Below are 19,495 nucleotides of genomic sequence, written 5' to 3'. Positions count from 1 at the left end.
AGTCGCTCCAGCCCCGCCTTTAAGTCCAGCCGGGGCTTCCGGGACAAGATGCCGGCTGCCCCTCGCTGCTTCCTCCTTCTACCCCTCAACGCCTCAACCCAACTGCCCTTCGTGGTTTAGCCTAGGTGTACGCAAAGACCCAAAGCACCTGGGAATAATTTAATTCTCTCAAATGCACTAGTAATTGAAAACGATACCTTTCCAACCATTTCCCCAAATGGAAAAAAAAAAGAGACCCCTTTAAATAAATATTCAGCAAAAACAAGCTTCGTGATGTCCACGATGGATTCAGAACTACACATCTGACCATCAGTGGTGTGAAAGCAAAATGCCAAATTCTAGACTTTCCATCCACTGAAGACAGTCGTTGTATATAGAAATCCACAGCCAAGCCATCTGTCAACAGACTCCTATTTCTTAGAGTTGGGTGTACATGTACCCCTTGGATGGAGGTGAGCAAAGCCACAGATACCCACAGCACATCCACCAGCAGGGCCAATTTGACGTCAAAAGATGGGAAACTAAGCAGCAAAATATTTGTGCTCCCGGCATCTACCTGGACATGAGATTGGGTTATTGAACTATCCTGTCACCAAGACAGAAAAGAGACATTTCTTAGATATTGAATCTGATCTGTGATATCAGCCCCATTCAAGTTAGCAGAATCTCAAAATTCAATAGATTCAACAGAAGCACGTCACCTGATAACCAAGAGAGTAGAAAATATGGTTTTGACTTGCTTTGCTCTTCTGGTGGCAACTCAAAGCATTATTTTTATGTTGAAATACAATACGATATGGCATACAATAAAAGATACACATAAAGTTTTACAATAAAACAAGATCTCAAAATTTTTTGACTTGAAGCAGATCGCTGTGGGCTACCCAGTAGGGGGTAAGAAAGAGTTCGCTCTCTTCAGCCGTGAAGACATTTTAGCAGACAAGGAAGTGAGCCCTGGAAAAGAAAGATGGCTGGGCTGGAACCTCAACCTCAAGAAGACGAACAGTTACCGCTCAGTTCACTGCAGGAGAAAAGCCCGTGCCACAGAACTGTAATAGGAAACCTAACCCCTGCCAGGGGTTGGAATGCACTGGAATTGCATTTGATCAGTTATCTCAGCCCTCACTGCAACTCAGCGAGGCAAGTATAGTTGTGACCTCCCCATTCTACAGATTGGCAAACCGAGGTTAGGTATGTAACCTGTAAGGTGCACAGCTGGATGTGAATCCAAACTTCACCACCACCCTAGCTTCTAGCAGTGTCTGCCTCAGTGTGGCCACCCAACCTCCCCCAGACCACTGCCAAAATTCACCTGCACGTGCAACACCTCCTGTTCCCAGGACGTGCACTTCTGACCTTGGCCGGACTTTCTCTGAGGCCTGCCCAGGTCCACGGCACAGCTCCCTCCTGGTGAAAGGTCCACTGGAGCTACTGAGCCTACCCCCAAGGCAAAGAAGCATTCCCTACGTTTGTGTTACAGTAGGAATGAAGTTGCTGGGCTGAGACATGAGGGTCGCCGTGGGACGTCTTGGCCTTCTGGATCATTCGATAGCTGTGAGAGCTCTGTGAGGAGCTGGGGTGCTCCAGGGGGCAGCTACTCACCATGTGGGACTGTTGAGGGCTTGGAGTGTGGCCGGTCCAAACTGAGATGCACTGTGGGTACAAAATACAGCCCAGCTTGCAAAGACTTCATATGAAAGCAAGAATGTAGGATATCAGATTAATAATTTATATATTGATTGCATGTTGAAATGATAATATTTGGGTTACACTGGGTTACATAAAATGTATTATTGAAATTAATTTTACCTGTTTCTATTTAGTTTTGAATGTGGCTACTAGAAAATTTAGGATTGCATTTATGGCTTACGTTCTATTTCTTTTTTTTTTAACATCTTTATTGGAGTATAATTGCTTTACAATGGTGTGTTAGTTTCTGCTGTATAGCAAAGTGAATCAGCTATACATAAACATACATCCCCATATCTCCTCCCTCTTGCGCCTCTCTCCCACCCTCCCTATCCCACCCCTCTAGGTGGTCACAAAGCACCGAGCTGATCTCCCTGTGCTATGTTATGTTCTATTTCTATTGGACAGAGCTGGTCTATACCTTCCAGAGACCTTTGACTGTCTACTAAGAGACAGAGGTCACCCCTCCTGGCAAGCTGGAGGGGAGGGTCCATTCAGAATTCTTTCTGGAAATCCTCAGCCAATGGGAGAGTGGCAGCCCTTTTTCCTAAGAACCCAAAGCACAGGAAAGGTCAGCCCTTTTCCATCCTCATTTTCTTCAAGGACCAGGGCAAAGCAGGTTCTGGAGCCCAGTGATCTAAATAGAAGTAGACCATGGGCCACAAATGCAATCCCGGAATGCAAAAGCTACGTAGGTAATTTTAAAAGGTTGATAGCCGCATTAAAAACAAGAAAAAAAGGTGAAATTAATTTCAGTAACATATTCTAACCAAGTACATCCTAAATATTATCATTTTAACATATAACAATATAAAAATTATTAACGATGTATTTTGTATTCTTTTCTTTTGGCCGCACTGCACGGCTTGTGGGATCCGAGTTCAAAGCGCAGAGTCCTAACCGCTGGACCGCCAGGGAATTCCCTGTGTTCTTTTCTTCACACTAAATCTTCAACCTCTGGGGTGTGTTTTACCCTTACAGCACACCTCCATTCACATGTGACCAGTGGCTGCCAAACTGGACAGCACAACTCAAGAATCTAAAAGTCCACCACCCAACAAATCCTCAACCAGAGCGAAGCGCACAGAACACCCATTATCATGTAAATGTCTACTACTCTGTAAACTGTGATAAGTCACACAACTCCAGCCACTAAGATTTATGTTTGCAAAGAGTTCTGATGGCAGCAGAGAAAAAGGACTCAGAATGTAAACAGGAGAAGACAGTGGATGACGCGACACTAACATAACGAACACCAGTCATCGTTAGTTGGTGTGGTTGTGGATTCTTCTCCTTTTCTTTATACTCTTCTATACCTTACGAAGTTTCTAATATTAATTTAGAAATTATAATTTTAAAATTTAAAGTGATTAAAACAAAGAGCCATGAAATACTTATTGAACTACTACTATATGCCTGGTCCTGAGATCTTCTTGTTCTCCAAGAAGGTGATAAAACATCTAGGGACTGAAGAAGGAGCTAATATGACATTTATGGGGAGGGGAGGGGAGGGGAGGGAAGGGGAGGATTTTCCAGTCAGACATTTTTTCCTACGCTTTAACTGGGAACGTCAAAAATACATACGAGCAGGGGCTGCAGGGAATTTTGTGCTAAGTCAGCAGTGGAGACAAGTGTCGAATGCAGATTAAAACTGCATCTGTCTCGGCAGCAGCGTCCGTATCTCACTGGCCCAGAGTTATGAGAGTCGCTCTCGAAGGGCAGGAAAGGCAGCTGGGTGTCGGTGGAAGTGCTCAGACTCGAAAAACAGGTGATCATGCATTCTTTCAGCATGTGTAGAATATGCAATAAATCATTTACAAAATGCCTGCAGCTGTTTGGTAGGCTACACTGGCCAGCCACAGGTACTAATTTAAAGTCCAACCCCGCTCCGCTTCACACAAGCGTGTGCCTGCACACACATACACATACACGCACACATACCCACGGAAAGCTCTGGAATAGCCAAAGATCGAAGGATGCTGCACAGCTTGGTCAGAATGTGTCTTTGCCACAGTATCTCCCTCTCCCCCAAAGGATGAAATCTCCCAGAAGCTGCTGTTGACAACAGGGTGGCATTTCACTTAGGAAAAGAACAGGCAGGTGTGCTGCAAAGTGTGAAGGTCTGGGATTCGCAGTTGCATCTATCATTTGTCCTCCTCTAATCTTTTTTTTTTTTTTAACATCTTTATTGGGGTATAATTGCTTTACAATGGTGTGTTAGTTTCTGCTTTATAACAAAGTGAATCAGTCATACATAAACATATGTTCCCATATGTCTTCCCTCTTGCGTCTCCCTCCCTCCCACCCTCCCTATCCCACCCCTCCAGGCTGTCACAAAGCACCGAGCCAATATCCCTGTGCCATGTGGCTGCTTCCCACTAGCTATCTACCTTACTACGTTTGTTACTGTGTACATGTCCATGACTCTCTCTCGCCCTGTCACAGCTCACCCTTCCCCCTCCCCATAACCTCAAGTCCGTTCTCTAGGAGGTCTGCATCTTTATTTCTGCCTTACCCCTAGGTACTCAGCCATAAAAAGAAACGAAATTGAGCTATTTGTAATGAGGTGGATAGACCTAGAGTCTGTCATACAGAGTGAAGTAAGTCAGAAAGAAAAAGACAAATACCGTATGCTAACACATATATATGGAATTTAAGAAAAAAAAATGTCATGAAGAACCTCCTCTAATCTTGAGAGGGGTGTGACTGCTGCTGGTGATTAGACATTCCTGCTTGAGATTAAGCAAAATTGAGCCCATTTGCCTCAAAAGGTAATGAACTAGATTAGGAGGTGTCGGGCTCAGGGGGTTGGGAGTCGCAAGGTGTGCTGTCTAAGGGGTGCAGGGTTTCTTTGCCGGGGTGGGGGATGACCATGTTCTAAAATTGACTGTAGGGATAATTGCACAACTCTGTGAATATATTAAAAGCCACTGAATTGTACACCTTAAATGAGCAAATTATATGCTTTGTGAATTACATATCAATAAAGCTGTTAAGGAAAACAAAGATAAGCTCAGATATGAAAGCAACTCAATTCCTTTCACAGCAATGGAGCTTGTAGTTATCTTAGCCACTGCTTTACCTGTATAGAGAACGGGAGTGACTAGGTGTTTCTTTCTTAGATAAAGACTCATGTATTAGCAGTACCCTCCTTTGCAAAACATCCAGCATGTCTCTGCCAAAGGCACGTATCATGGTTCTCCAAAGGCTGCTACCTTTTCACTGACCTTTCTGCTCCGCCCGCACTTCGGGTCTCGTCTGAAATGACCTCGCCCATGACAGTTGGAGCATCCTCCTCAGGAACCGAAGGTAAGGTGGATGGGCCGGGCCCAGAGCTCTTTCTGGGATAGAGTAAAAGAAGCAATAAATATTTAAAAAGGCATTTTTCTCCATGTCCTACTGAAAAGCCCATTTCCCAATTAAAGCTTTAAGTGTCTATTTCACCAAAATCTCAGGAAAAAATTAGCTTCAGGCAGCAAATGGCTTTGAGATGCCTTGGGATCAGTTAGGTCTCTCTGCATAACTCTGCATAAATAAATCCAGATTCAAAGGCAGATGTATTTGGACGCCAGAAAAACTTCTGATTGACCATAACCTGTGACCTTATAGTGCACTGCCAGCCTGTAAACATTTCATGCTTTGCGAACAGTTTCAGTTAGAAGAATTAAAAGAACACAAGGCAAGGAATAAGACACGTTAAACAGACACAGCTCCCATGCCTCCAAAGCACTTCTCACATTTTTCAGAATCACAGCACATCCAGAGATTGTGAGCAGGTAAATTTCAACAATTAGATATGGAAAATTTACCTTCTTCTAACCACCCATCTCTTTGATTGACTTTTTAAAACCAAGTGGGAACCACTTTTGAGGCTGACCCCGTATTCCCGTAGGAATTTATTCTTGTAAGTACCTCTCGGCGTCGAGCGCTTCTGGATCCAGGCTTTGCAGCTTCAGGTCCCGAATCTCGTCAGGTTCTGCAGGTGAGGAGACAGGCACCTTCCCATCGCCAGCAGGAGTGGGGGGCTCAGGCCCGGGCTGCCCCTCAGCCTGCGGGTACCCGGCCGGGCTGTCCCCGCTCGGGGCGGCTGCAGCCTCCATCCTCAGAGCCCCTTCACAGCAGCTGGGGTCCCCAAGGCTTCCTGGCAGAGCCGAGGCACAAGCCGCACCAGAGAATGTTGTCGTAGTACCTGCTTCAGGCAGGTGAGCACACACACGTGCCCCGGTCTCAGCTGTGCTCAAAGTGACGTCATCCTCTGCTTCCCTAGCAGCTCCTGCTCCCAAGCCGGGCTCCAGGGGAGTATCCACCACTTCCCCAGCTGGTGGCTCCAGGGTGCTCTGGGTGCCCAGGGCGTTCTGTGTTTCCGAGATCCCAGCAGCACCTTCATGCCTCCTCTCACCCCTAAGTGTGTCTGGGGTACAGGCCTCACTGATGGCCTCGGCCACAGTCGGAACAATCCCATGGGGAGAAGATGCTCCCTGGGCAGAGGTGGGCACCGACATGTCACCCAGAGCCCCTGGATGAGAAAAGCCCTGGGCACCATCTTCTCTGGGTTGACTGTCTCGGCTAGATGTCTCCTGGTGCTGTTTTCCAGGAGGAATTCTGTCATCTTGAACTGCGTCCCCTTCTCCACGGCTCTGGGGATCCACCTGCAAGTCAGCATCGGGAATCTCTGGAGAAGTCACCTGTGAAGACAGATCCGAAGCTGCTTCCTGCCGGCCGCTTTCCTGCTGGGAGAGGGCCTGGCTCCCAAGCCCCGGCCAGCCTTCCCCAGACCCCTCTGGCTTCTTGCTTTCTGTCAGCATCTGTGGAGGCCCACTCGTTTCCTTCCCCACGCTGGCACCTGGCAGGCTCTGCTCTGCAGCTGGCCGTGCCGGCCCCGGCAGCTTTTCCGGAGCTGGATCCTGGGGACCCAGACGAGAAATCTCAGCCTCTACAGTCAGCTCTTGCTTCTCCTCCTTTGACTGTATCCAGAGTCCGGCAGGAGTGGTGGGGAGAGGGGCGATGGCCACTCCTTGAGTCCCATCTGGAAGCTTCTCCGGGCTTGGCGTGGCGAGGTCCTTGCCCATCACACTCTTCCCAGCTCCTGCCTTTTCTCCCAGTGTGCTCTGGGGCCGATCGGCGGTCAGGGCTCCAAGCACAGACTTCTCAAAGATCTTGGTGATGTGCTCTCTGAAGTCAGGGAGCCCAGCGATCATACTGGTGTGCCTGGAGCTTGCGTCTACACCAGCTGATGCTCCCTTCCTGGGATCCTTGGAAGGGCCTACCATCCTCTCCCCACTGCGCTCTCTCTCCCCTGCTGCATGACCTGCTGTGCTCCCCTCACTGGCAAGGTGTGCCGAAAGTTCACTGGGCTTGGCACTTGCCCCGGGAGTTCTTGAGACTTTCTGTTCCTCTGCGGTCTGCTTTCCCTTGGCCAGAAGTGGCACCCTGTCCAGGTAGGGTATGGAGTCCACAGGTCCCTCAAAGGTCCCAGCTTGGGGGCTTCCGCTGCTGGCTGGCACGGCAGAGATTTCCTCACCTGCAGCTCCTGGTTGCCAGAGGGAGGCAGGGGAGCCACACGGTACCTTCGTGGAGGAGGCATTTTCCAAGACAAGCAGGGGCTCCCGTGTGGGACAAGGGCTTTCGCCAGGAGTTCTGAGGCCTTGAGGTGAAACAGCTTCCACGCCACTGTCTTCTGCCCCTTTCCTGGCAGCACCCTCCATATGCAGGTAAGGAGTGTCAGGGGCAGCCTCTTCTGGTGGCCTGGACGACAGGAGCCTCTTTGAGTCAGGGACAGCCTGGGCTGCAGAAATATCCACCTCGCTCCTGGGACTCCCACCCAGCGCTCTGGCTGGCAGCAAGGCATCCTGGCAGCTGGCGGAGGGCTGCCCAGCTTGGCAGGGCTCACCTAGGGCACAGGTAGAAGCTTCCTCCCCAGGGGAGGGGCACTGCTCTGTTGGGAGGAAGCCCCCACTCCGAGCAGCTTCTCCTGGCTCCCCCGGAGCCCGCTGTGTCCCCAGGTCTCCTCCGTCAGCGTTCCCACCAATCCCAGCCGTCCCACCACCCGCACCTTGATCCTCGGCCGATGGGAAACTTTCAAGAAGCTTCTGGGGCTCTGCATCCGTGGCAGTGGGATGCTCCATTTCCTTGTGTGGGGCTAACCCCGACTGCCGCCTGCCCTCCTGGGTTTCATCACCGGCCTCTCTCTCTGGGGCCTCCTGGGTGGGTGTGACTCTGGGGCCGGCAGGTGCTGGAGCTGGTGGGCAGTGAGCTGCCTTCAGGAGAGCTACTGAATCAGGCCGACAAGGCGGGGCCCCCACTGTGTTCCCACTTGCCTTCTCTGTCTCACCCAAGTCCTGGAGCGGGGGCCAAGCGTCAGCTGCTTCCGAAATGCCTGCATCCCCGAGACATGCCTCTTCATGCTGGCTGCCAGCTTTCCGCCCATCAACCAGCTCCTGCTGGGACTTGTTTGGCCCCTGTCCAGCACAGCAACTTTCCTTTCTGCTCAAGCTACATGCAAGAGAAGAGTCTTGTAAGGTGTCTGCGGCAGGAGGTGGGCCCCTGGACAGCTGACTGCCACTGCATTCCCCCTCTTGCCCGTTCCCCCCTAGTGCAGGCAACTCCGGTCTCTTTGGTGCTGACAACTCCAGCGGCTCTGTCGTACAATTCTCCGGAACCGTGTGCCCGGGAGGTGAACTTGGAGCAGCAGACGGACTGCCCTTGGGGAGCTCGCTCTGAAGTTCTGATTCAGAAGCCTGTTCCTCTGCTCCATGAGTGGGCAAGCTCACATCTTCCCGAGGTTCCACAGGTGTGTGGATCTGGGGAGAATCTGCACCCAGGTTCTTAAGCTCTGCATCACCTGGGTAAGTCTCTTTCTCGCTTTCGCACCGTTGGGACTTCTCCCTGAGCGTTTCGGAGGTGGATGCTTCTGGGTCCGTTTGGGACTGCTGGAGACGGTTCTCAGAATACAGTGAGGGCCTCTCGGTTGCAGCCACTCGTATCCCGCTGTCCCCTGGGCAGGACAGGGTTTCCTGCTGATCTAGCTCCAGGCTGAGGGTCGTGAGCCCACAGTCCACTGCCAAGTTCTCCTCCTCAGGGGGAGGTGGCCCATCGGTGTGGACTTCCTGTCCAGTTGCATCACGCCCCAGCCCATGGGCGTTGGGTGGTGTCACCGAGCCCTCCGCATCACAGCTGCGCAGCCTCTGCGCGGATGGGTGGCTCCTCGTCTTTATTTCAGATTTGCCCTCCGCCTCCTGGGCTTTGGGGACGACCTCTGTAGCAGGAGTTGACAGGAAATCCGATTTCTCTGATTCTAAAGCAGGAAGAGGGTCCATTCTTCCCAATGCCCCCACATCCTGAAAGGTGTCAGGATACTTGGTCTGCAGTCCTGGCCCCTCCCAGACAGCTCCCTCGGGAAAAACATGTTTACCGGCTCCATCCGGCCCAGAGGGGGGGATGGGATCCTGCTCGTGGAGCTGGTGCAGTGAAGCAGATGCATGGACCACTTGGGCTTCTCCCATCATCCCACAGGCTGCCGAGCTCCAAGCTGCATCTTCTGATGGAGAGCCGGGCCTGTCCACGTGCCCGGGGGCCTCCTTTCCGAGTGGCTGTGCTGAGGCCATGCTGGGAAGGCTGTTGCTCTCCACATCGCCAGTTAGCTGTGAAACCTCGTCCTTTTCCCCCTTTGGGTCAGGCTTGCAGCCACAGACTTCGGGTTGCTCTCCCTGAAGGTTCCCAGGATCTGCACCCTCGGGGGGCTCTGGGGCTGCCTCCTGTCCTCTAGCGTCGGCCCCAGGTTGTCTGCTTTCCGTAGCCACAGCTGGACCCTCGGGGGCTTTGCCTTCATCCTTTGGCCCCAGTGACCTTCTGGCATTTTCATCTGATGCGCCGGGAGGGGGAAGAGGCAGAAGCCCTTGCTGGACCTCGTGGCTTTGCTCCCTATTCCAGAGCTCTTCCCTCTCCTCCGGGGGTGAAGGGATAGGAACCTCTCCGGGGCCGCCTTCGGGACCCGCTCCCTCTCCTCCGAGGTCTGATGCGTGCTTCTCCTGTCCTGCCAACCCTGCTTCTGCCCACTCTGTAGGAACGGGCCTCTTAGCATCGGAAATCATCTCTCTGGGCTGTTCTGCAGCAGCAGAGGCCCGAGCAGCTGGCTGTGAAGTGAGGCTTGAAGCTGGGTCCGTTTCCTTAGTCGCCGCGTGTGGGGCGGGCTCGGGGCTCACAAGCAGGCCCCCCTCGGGCTGGTCACCTGCCGTCACACAGACGGCCTGACGGGGCTCAGCTCCTTGCCTCCCTGTCTGCGAGTGACCCCGAGCATCAGGGGCAACCAGAGTCTCCTCCCAAGAGTCCTTGGCCCCCGGTGCCAGGGCAGGACCCAGTGACTCCCAGGGCAGCTCTGTGGGCGGCGGATGCGCTCCCACTTGCCGCGGGCAGCTTTCCCGGGCAGCGACCTTCGCTTCTGCTCCTTGGGTCGCCCCTGGAGCACTCCCGCTGGGAGGGCAGGCCCCGAGCGCTCCCGAGTCATCGGTGAAGTCCTGAGGCGGCCCCTCCACTTGGCATTTAGGGGCTGGATCTCGCGGGGTCGGGTTCTCGGGTTCTGGGGGGGACTCTTCCGGGCCGGCTGAGCTCTCTTGGCCTGGTCGGGCTGCAGCAGGGGCCATGGGGGCTCCCCGCGCAGACTCTGGCAGGGGAAAGCCACCTGCAGCCTCTTTCCCTTGGGAGTCAAAACCACCAGTCCAGCCATCCTCTCCACACAGCTGCACCGTCATCGGCTCTCGAGGAGCAGCTGCTGAAATTCCCGGCACCTGGCCAATGGAAATGGAGGAAGACAGTTTCCGCCCCTCCTCTTCCTTCGGTCCTCTCTCTCTTCCGGCGCTGGGGGCGATTGCAACCACCCTGCGCTGAGTAGAGCTGTCCATCCCAAGGACAAAGGCTGCTGGGGCGTATCCTGGGGCATTTGGGGAAGGTTCCCTCTGGGGGTGTTGAGCCAGGGGACAATCTTCAGGTTCCGCTGCTGGGCTTGCCAAGCAACCTTCCGGGGCACCCTCAGCAAAGGGCACGGAGGCCAAGGGACTCCCCTGCTCCCAGGGCTCCGGTGGGCTGGGCAGTGGAGAATCTTCTTGGCCCGTGGCTTCCTGTGGGTGCTTCCTCGGCTCAGTCACCTCTGGGGACATGATGCAGGGATACCGGCTGGCAGCACCTTCAGAAGTGGAGCAGGAACCTCCGTGCCCGACGCTGCCAACAATGAAAACATTTATTGTTTTATCAGTCCTCATGGATGCCAAGGACAGAGCCACAGCCCAGGCAGAATCACTGCACACGTCTCCCCACCAAAGGCCACAACACACACCAGCCTCGTGCATCTCGTTCCTCTCCATGAAGAGACACCCCCCAATCCCACCCCACCTGTAACCATGACACGTGCCCTCACTCTCTGCAAAAATTAGTGCAGAAAATCTCAAACATTCACTCTGAGGCTTTCCATGCTGGTCAGTAGAGAATGGGGAAATATGGAAACTAATTCATAATTGTCTACAATGCAGGAAACTCAGAAGATTTTGAATAAATATAAACCATGGTAGAGAATTTGGATGAGCTCTCTGTAGTTTACAGAGAGGTCCTGAACACTTCTGGGGATCCTTAGATGTTCAGGAAAAAGGCAAAAATGGGCAAAGCCAAGCTTTGAAATCAAGAGCTGTTCTTGCAAAAAGTTAACTCGATTCTTTACATTCAGCGGGTGGTACTGTGAGGCATAATCCAAAACTCAATTCTATTTAGCTGTGGAATTTCTGCATATGAACTACATATAAAATTCCTGGGAGCTGAACTACCTTCATACCCATATGTGTCTCAGCTTGAAATTACTTTGCTGTACAGTGTGTAAAGAAAAACTGTGAACATGTAGGAAACTTGGGGGCATATGGCTCAGAGTCAGGGACTTGCTATAGATCAGTACCTATCCAGTTACTGTAAAATAGCTTATCACATCCCATATTTAGACTGTGTTTCTCAATTCTGTATAGTTTTAATTAGGTGTATTTTTTAAATTTAAAAGCAATATACGGCCAAGACAAAATTTTGAAAATGTAGAAAAAATGCTTGCCACCTGAAGTATTCTAGTGAATTTCCTTTTCTTCCTATGCAACTCTTTAGGGGGTGCAATTTTTGTTATTTTTACATAGCTGTGATTCTATATACTTTTATGATCATGTATCTTTCAGTATCAAAAGAAATTGCTCAAGGCAAAGTTAACAGAAGTATGGCTTTTCTAAGGCTTTTACCATGTTCTTTGAAATTATTACAGGGAGGAAAACTTATGGCATCTTCTTGTAACTATTACATACACACACATTCACATATTCATAGACCCACAGTGTTTTGGATACAACCAGAGGAAAGATTTTATTCTACGTGTCCACTACCAAAATCCTATCTTTCCGTGCAGGGCAACGCATATACGTTCGTTTATGAGAGATGCATATAGCAGGAAGATGAAGTACATTTCTGTTCAAATTTAGAAATATGTGTTATGGACTGAATTGTGTCCATCTAAAAATCCATATGTTGAAGTCCTAATCTATCATGTGACTGTATTTGGACACGGGGCCTTTAAGGAGGTTAATTACGGTTAAGTGAGGTCGTAAGAGGGAGGTCCTAATCCAGTAAGACTGAAGTCCTTATAAGAAGAGGCAGGGACACCAGGAGTCGCTCACATAGACAAGAAGGCCATGAGCAGATGCAGCAAGAAGGTCCCATCTGCAAGCCAGGAAGAAAGGTCTCCCAGAAACCAACCCTCCAGCCCCCTAACCTTGGAATTCCCTAACTGAAAAAATACATTTCTGTCATTGAAGCCACCCAGTCTGTGGTCTTCTCTTATGGCAGTGTGAACAGACTAATACAATAGGTGTATTGGGCATTTATTGTACCATCCTTTCAACATTTTTAAGGTTTCAAAATTTCCAAAATGAAAAGCTGGGAAAATAATAATGGATGAAATTTATTGGACATCAGTGCTTTACCTGGATTATCTCATTGAGCCCTACCAGTAGCCACGCAAGATGGATATTATCACTGCCATTTTGCAGATAAGAACCCCGAGAACAGAGGGGTTAAGCTAGAATCTGTTGGGCCATAATCTTCTTATTCACTCTATGCTGCCTCCAAAAATAAAAACTTCCATGGAGGGGGACAATGTTTATGTCCCCAAAATTCAAATGTTGAAAACTAATCCCCAAGGTGATGGTATTAGGAGATGGGGTCTTTGGGAGGTGATTAAGTCATGAAGGTGGAGCCCCCGTGAAGGGATTAGTGCCCTTATAGAAGAGACCCGAGAGAGTTTCCTTGCCCCTTCTGCCTTGTAAGGACTCAGAGAGGAGACGTCCATCTGTGAACTCAAAAATGGACCCTCACCAGACATGGAATCTGCTGGCACCTTGACGTTAGATTTCCAGCCTCCAGAACCACAAGAAATAAATGTCTGTCGTTAAGCCATCCAGTCTATGGTATTTTTATGGCAGGCTGAACAAACTGAGACAGAGGGCAAAAGTCTCTTTACCTGGCTCCATTCCAGCCTCTTGCCAAGTCCCTCACCTATGAAATGTACATGACATCCCATGACATCCTTGAAGGAGGTGTGTACACATGTCACCACACTAGTTGTCCTGACTTAATGCTTGTTCCTGCACATATGACATTGAAAAAATTTCAGATGGACCCAAGCGAGAGAGTTGGCTACTATCTCAACCAGATTAGCATTTTCAGACCAAAAGCAAGGCTGACAAGAGCAAAGAAGAGAAAACCCAGAGGGTAAGTTATGGGAATCCCTCCAATCCTCACATGGTCATGAGGACGGACGCACCCACAGAGAGCCCTGGCCCCATGCTGACTCACACGTGTGAAACCACCAGGTGTGCAGGTAACGTGCCTTGGCCTGGCCTCTGCAGAGCAGCATTTCTGGAAATCAATGGATTGTTCCAGAACCAGCAACTCTGCACTCTTGAATCTGGCCATTTTCCTTTTAATAAGCACTTTACACTGAATTGTGTCCCAATCTTTAACTGGGGTGTCAAACGGTTTAGTAGCTGATGAGATCAATGGTGTGTAATTCATAAATGAAGTGCTCCTGTTGATGCCTGCTTGCTCAAGAAGCGCAGAACACAGCCCCTCTGCGCTGGTAACAAAACAGACAAAGCAGCTTTGTTGTCCTGTCTCTGACAGCAGCTGCTAGCTCAGGAGAGCGTGCGGCTTCCCTTCAGGCTGCCTGAAGTCAGGACCATCTGGGGACGAGATGACAAATTCACTCAATCTGGGCACCTTGAAAACCTGCAGGTCTTTGGAGACAGCAACCAGGAACACATCTCCCAGAGTGTGAGCATACGACTCCATTCAAAATAAGGACCCAGCCTTGGTTTATTTCGCCTAAGCTGGGCACCAGCAATCTCTGTGATTGCCCATCAGAAGCCAATTTTTAAAACCAGATTAAAGCCACTCACCAGGAGCAGATTTGCCCAAGGGCAGGAAAAATTCTAAGAACTCATCTGTGAGGGCTCTGCGTTAATGGAAGCTTCCATAATGTCCTTTTGTGCTTCAAGATTGAATCACAATGTGTAGGATGGAGGTTCAGCTTAGAATCCAAAGGCGAGCTCTTGTGGGCTGGGCAGCGTGTTCTCAATGGAAGGCTTTCAGCCCAAAGTGGGCACAGCCTTTGAATTGAGGAGGAGAGGGCACAGCCTCCCTGGTGCCGACCAGACGTCTCCAGCCAAGAAAGCGAGAGGCATGGGGTGCAGAGACCTGGGAGGAGGGGTGATTTGCTGCAGCGAAGGTCTAAGCAGAGGATGGAGATGCAGAAAATGTCCTCCCCACCATCCTAGCTGGAGACAATCACATCCAGATGGGTTCCTGAATGAATAGCTCTGAAGACACACACTCAGGCCAAGTAGGAATGCTTAAAAAGGGGAAGGAGGCTGGTGGAGGGAAAAACAAGCATGCCCCTGCACTACCAGGCTTTAAGGGAAGCAGCAAAACCATAAAGCAAAGTCGTCAGGATGGAGAGTCGCCGCTGACTGAGCATTTACTAAGGCCAAGCCCGTGCTAAGCGCTTCAGTTATGATTACATTTAATCCACACAGTAGCCAGGCAGAGCGGATGCCCCCCACTGCACAAATGAGGAAATATTCACAGAGAGGTTCAAGACCAGACCTGGGTCGCACGCGGGGCTCCCACGGCAAAGCAAGATCAAGCCCCACCTGGCTCCAGGACCGTGCTGTCTCCTGCTTCCCTGTGCTTGCTGGCCTCGCCTCTCCTGGACCAATGCAGCAGCCTCTTCTCCCACCCACTCTGGCCCCTGCATTCTCTTCTCCAGGCTGCAGGCAGAGCAATGGCTTAGAAATGAAAGCCTGACCCTGTCACCCTCATGGGAAGACTCTCCGGTGGTGGCTTCACTTTGCAATCAGCTGTGCCCCCAGCCTACCTCTCCGGCTTCGTCCCACACAGAGCTCCCCATCCGTGCATTTTCCTGGAGCTGGAGCCCTCCTGCTTCTCCCTGCATATCTCAGCCCCAATCTTCACTTTTCGATGAAACCTCCCTGGACTGGCCTCTGGGATCAGCTCTCCTTCTACAGCCCTACACAGTGAGGGCACCAGTCACAGCTGCCATCAGAAAGGATGACCATTTCTCCCACTGGAGTATAATGGAGACTGGGTCTTGCCTCTTTTCAATATTGTATCTCCAGTGCTTGCCATACTGCAAACATTGAATATATGAATGCATGAGTGGATGGATGGATGGATGGATGGATGGATGGATGGACAAATACAACTAAACGCAAATCAAGGGTACTAAATATGCAGAAATGCTCCCAAATCCTGGTCGTTTGACTTGAAGATTAGGAAAGTTCTTTTCTTCCATACAGTCACAGCACTCTAGTGATCTATGAGTCCAAACCTCTCATTTGACAGGAATGAAGAAACTGAGGCCCAGGAAAGGCAAAGTACTTTTGTTTAAATACCTCTGCCAAAGAAACGAGGTTAAGGCAGCACCACTCAACCACAGGTCCCTTTGCTCACTGGTGGGTCTGATAAGTTAGGGGGTGCACTGCAAGTGATTTGTTATTAATTATGAAGCACAGAAGTCTGCAAATGATTTGTAATTTTCATAAATTAGCCTAATTCAAGAGATGATAAGGTGTCCCCACAGAACATCGTCTCTGTTACTCATTTTGCATTCTGCTGCAGTTTCTGGAAAAGGAAAGAATGGGGCCGAGGGAGATCCAGCAAGTTAGACCACAGACCCTGGGGACGACCTGTCCTCAAGCACGGCTAACGGCTGGGGCTGGGGTGAGGGGCACGGGGGCTGTGGGTGCCCCTCGGCTTCTGCATCATGCCGTGGCCCACAAATTAGGGGCTTTTCTGACGCTTCTGAGTTCTCAGAGAAGTCTGACGCTTCTGCCCTATTCTCCACTCCTTTCGGGTCGTCGCCCCAGGAAGCGAGGCTTCTCTGATTGGTTAGATGGGGAAGGCAGCCCCCCGTAGGTCCAGTCTGCCCATGGGTGGGAGTTAAGGTGTTCAAGGTCACTGAGATGAGCTCACCAACAGTGCAGCCCCTCTCCCCGCTGCCTGCCTCCCCGCCCTTCAGGGCAGCCTGCCCTCGCACACAGCCTGGCGCTGGTGGGACTTGATTCCGGGCACAGTATGCCAAGCCCCTGGTTGGCTCTTCCTCCAGTCCAGCCTCGCCAGTGATCAAGCTGGCTTCCTTCTCCCTCTCTGACTCCGGCCACCTCCTTCACAATTGATTCAGAATCTGCTGTGACCACTGACCTTCAACACCCGCTGAAAGGAGTTCAGGGTGGAAATCAGGAATGAGGCCCTCTGTGCTCTGGGGAAAACTGGCAGAACAGGCCTCCAGAGACTGAGATATTTTTCAGGAGGAGGTTTTATGAGCCCATGTCTTGCACCTCCTCAGATCTAGAAAAGCACTAAGATCATGAACGGAGACATCTGCTCCTCGTGACCAGCAGCGGCCTTCTGCTGAGACGTGTGCTTGACTGCACGCACCCCCTTCACCAAAATCCTATGTAACACTGACCTTCCCCCCACCCCTTCGGAGCAGTTCCTCAGAGCTCTCTGAGAGGCTGTCTCCCGGGCTGTAGTCCTCATTTTGCCCCAAATAAAACCTAGCCCACGGGACTTCCCTGGTAGTGCAGTGGTTAAGAATCTGCCTGCCAATGCAGGGGACACGGGTTCGAGCCCTGCTCCAGGAAGATCCCACATGCCGCGGAGCAACTAAGCCCGTGCGCCACAACTACTGAGCCTGCGCTCTAGAGCCCGCAAGCCACAACTACTGAGCCCATCCGCTACAACTACTGAAGCCCGCACACCTAGAGCCCGTACTCCGCAATGAGAGAAGCCACCGCAATGAGAAGCCTGTGCACCGCAATGAAGAGTAGCCCCCGCTCGCCGCAACTAGAGAAAGCCCGCGCACAGCAACGAAAACCCAACACTGCCAAAAATAAATAAATAATAAAATAAATAAATTTTTAAAAATTATAAAAATAATTAAAAACAACAACAAAAAACCTAACCCACAACTCTCACGTTGTGCATTTTCTTTAAGTCAACAATGGGATGAATAAAAAATATATTTTTAACGGATGCCATAACTGCTCACTTAGGTTGACTCCTGCACTGTGAGATAGATCACCATTCCAGAGGCTTCAGAGAAGGAATTTACATGGTGAGTGATCTGTGCAGAGCAAAGACTCTCAAGTTAATAAGGATATGACAACCGCCATGCTTTAACAACTATAACATGGTATTTCACAGAGAAAGGCACCTCCTCAGAAACTTCTTTGTGGTCCGAGCAGATTAGGTCCAATCCACACTCACAGTCCTAACTTGTCCAAACAATGCTCCCTATAAGGATGCCAGCAAGCCTGCTGACCTTGGCAGCCCTGTCAGACTCAGCTTTGTATTTTAAATCCAGTGTTAACTCTTCTCTGGCTCGTTCTGCATTAGAAAAAAGAAAGACCACAATGCTTAAGCAATCCACGCGATAAATGAAAGAAAATTATTAGTAGGTTCTAAAGAGTTATTGGGGAAAAGGGTGTGTGTGTGTTGGGGGTTGGATAAAACACCAAAGCATCCTTAGTATTCAGCCTACTTTGCCACATGAACTTTTATTTGACTTCAAGGTCAAGGTGTTGGTCCACTCAGGAGACTTCATTAACCAGCATAAGGAGGGGAGGGCACAGGCAACTGAATTCCAAAGAAAATTCAAAAACTGTACTGTAACCAATTTTTTTCAGCAACCCTCATGTGGGTGTTGACCAAACTGTGTGGTTCCCAGCCTCAGTGCTGGGCTTGGAGTGTGACCCCCCAAGCCTTCCCTGTAGCTGGAATGAACTCGGTGTCTCCTCCTTCTGTCTGTCACTGTACTTCAAATGTATGTAGATATTATCACAAGAAAACAGAAATTCATTTAAATGCATTTCTGGCATAATAATTACTTTTGATCATTTGGATGTTTCTTAATGATCAATTACCAAAACGAAAACTACAATCCCATTAGAGGAGGCATCTGGGTTTTCTGTTTGTTTGTCTGTTTTTAATCTAATAAGATATTTCTTGAAGAAGATAAGTAAGATGTGATCACAAAGTGAGATTTCCATCAATGTTATTCACAGTAAGTAATCAAATGTCTCTAATGTTGTATACAGGTAGTTGTTTTGTTTGTTTGGTTGGTTCGTTTTTTACATTTATATATATTCGTTTTCAGATTCTTTTCCATTATAGGTTATTATAAGATACTGAGTAGATTTCGCTGTGATATACAGTAGGTCCTTGTCGTTTCCTTACTTTATATATAGTAGTGTGTATACGTTAACCCCAAATTCCTAATTTATCCACCCTCCCCGCCCCCCAGTATCCTCTTTGGTAACCATAAATTTGTTTTCTAGAGGCATCTGCTTTTATTCACAGTAAAGATTTTTAAAATTCTAATAAGCACGAATCAAGGAATTGGGTAGAGGGACTTCCCTGGAGGTCCAGTGGGTGAGACTGCACTCCCAATGCCCCCAGGTTCACTCCCAGGTCGGGGAACTAGATCCCACACGCATGCCACAACTAAGAGTCCGCATGCCACAACTAAAAGATCTTGCGTGCTGCAACTAAGACCTGGTGCAGGCTAAATAAATAAATAAAAATAAATATGAAAAAAAAAAGGAATTGGGTAGCATGTTTAACTGAGAATATGAAGATTTCCTGAATTGTAAATTAAATCCCACTACTCATCCATGGAAAAATGTAAATGACAGTTTTGCCCATGTCCTCGGATTATGGGGGTGTTTTTATTTAATTTTGACACCACAAGGGTATTTTGGACAAGAAATAGTGGGAAACATGTTTTTGTTATATTCCTTCTTGATAAGACTTCTAACATACATTAGAATAATTTCCCTCCCTTAGTCAACAAAGTGCAAAACAGAGAACACACTGGAATTTTCCCTTGATGACTGAAAAATCTTTCAGCGGATTTGGGCCACTCTCTGAAAAAGAAGATGTTACCAATATCACCTACGTGAGACTGAGCCCCAAAATGTGACTAAGTGTCTCTTGTTAGAGCAAGTCCCAGGGATGATCCATTTTGCTGAGATCTGTCTCTCTGTGATCCCACTGGTCTACATGGTGGTGGGGGTGGTGGTGATGAGTCAACGTTAGTGGTGGCCAAGCTGGTTCAATGTCAAAGACATAAAGACCATCCTAGGCTCCTTCCCAGCTCTGACACAGCTGCAGTGACGCATTTGGGAAGATTAACTGCCGTCAAAGTTGGCAT

General features: G+C 49.6%; 1 protein-coding gene across 3 annotated transcripts in view; it reads right to left on the bottom strand.

The window, feature by feature from the left end:
- The window catches only part of TACC2 (transforming acidic coiled-coil containing protein 2), a 206,639-nt gene that overhangs the window by 132,419 nt on the left and 54,725 nt on the right, over nt 1-19,495 (bottom strand). For 2 of the 3 annotated variants that reach the window (XM_049696478.1, XM_049696481.1), the window contains exons 5-6: nt 5,602-10,902; nt 4,917-5,030 (exon numbers count right to left, since the gene is read on the bottom strand). In XM_049696478.1, coding sequence (XP_049552435.1) covers nt 4,917-5,030; nt 5,602-10,902 — 5,415 coding nt within the window. Of the gene's footprint in view, nt 1-1,602; nt 1,654-4,916; nt 5,031-5,601; nt 10,903-19,495 lie in introns of all 3 variants that reach the window. The other variant, XM_049696479.1, reaches the window with a different exon arrangement.

The sequence above is a fragment of the Orcinus orca genome, chromosome 14 (genome assembly GCF_937001465.1).
Source record: "Orcinus orca chromosome 14, mOrcOrc1.1, whole genome shotgun sequence".
Taxonomy (NCBI): Eukaryota; Metazoa; Chordata; class Mammalia; order Artiodactyla; family Delphinidae; genus Orcinus; species Orcinus orca.
This window is presented reverse-complemented; position numbering and strand designations above follow the sequence as displayed.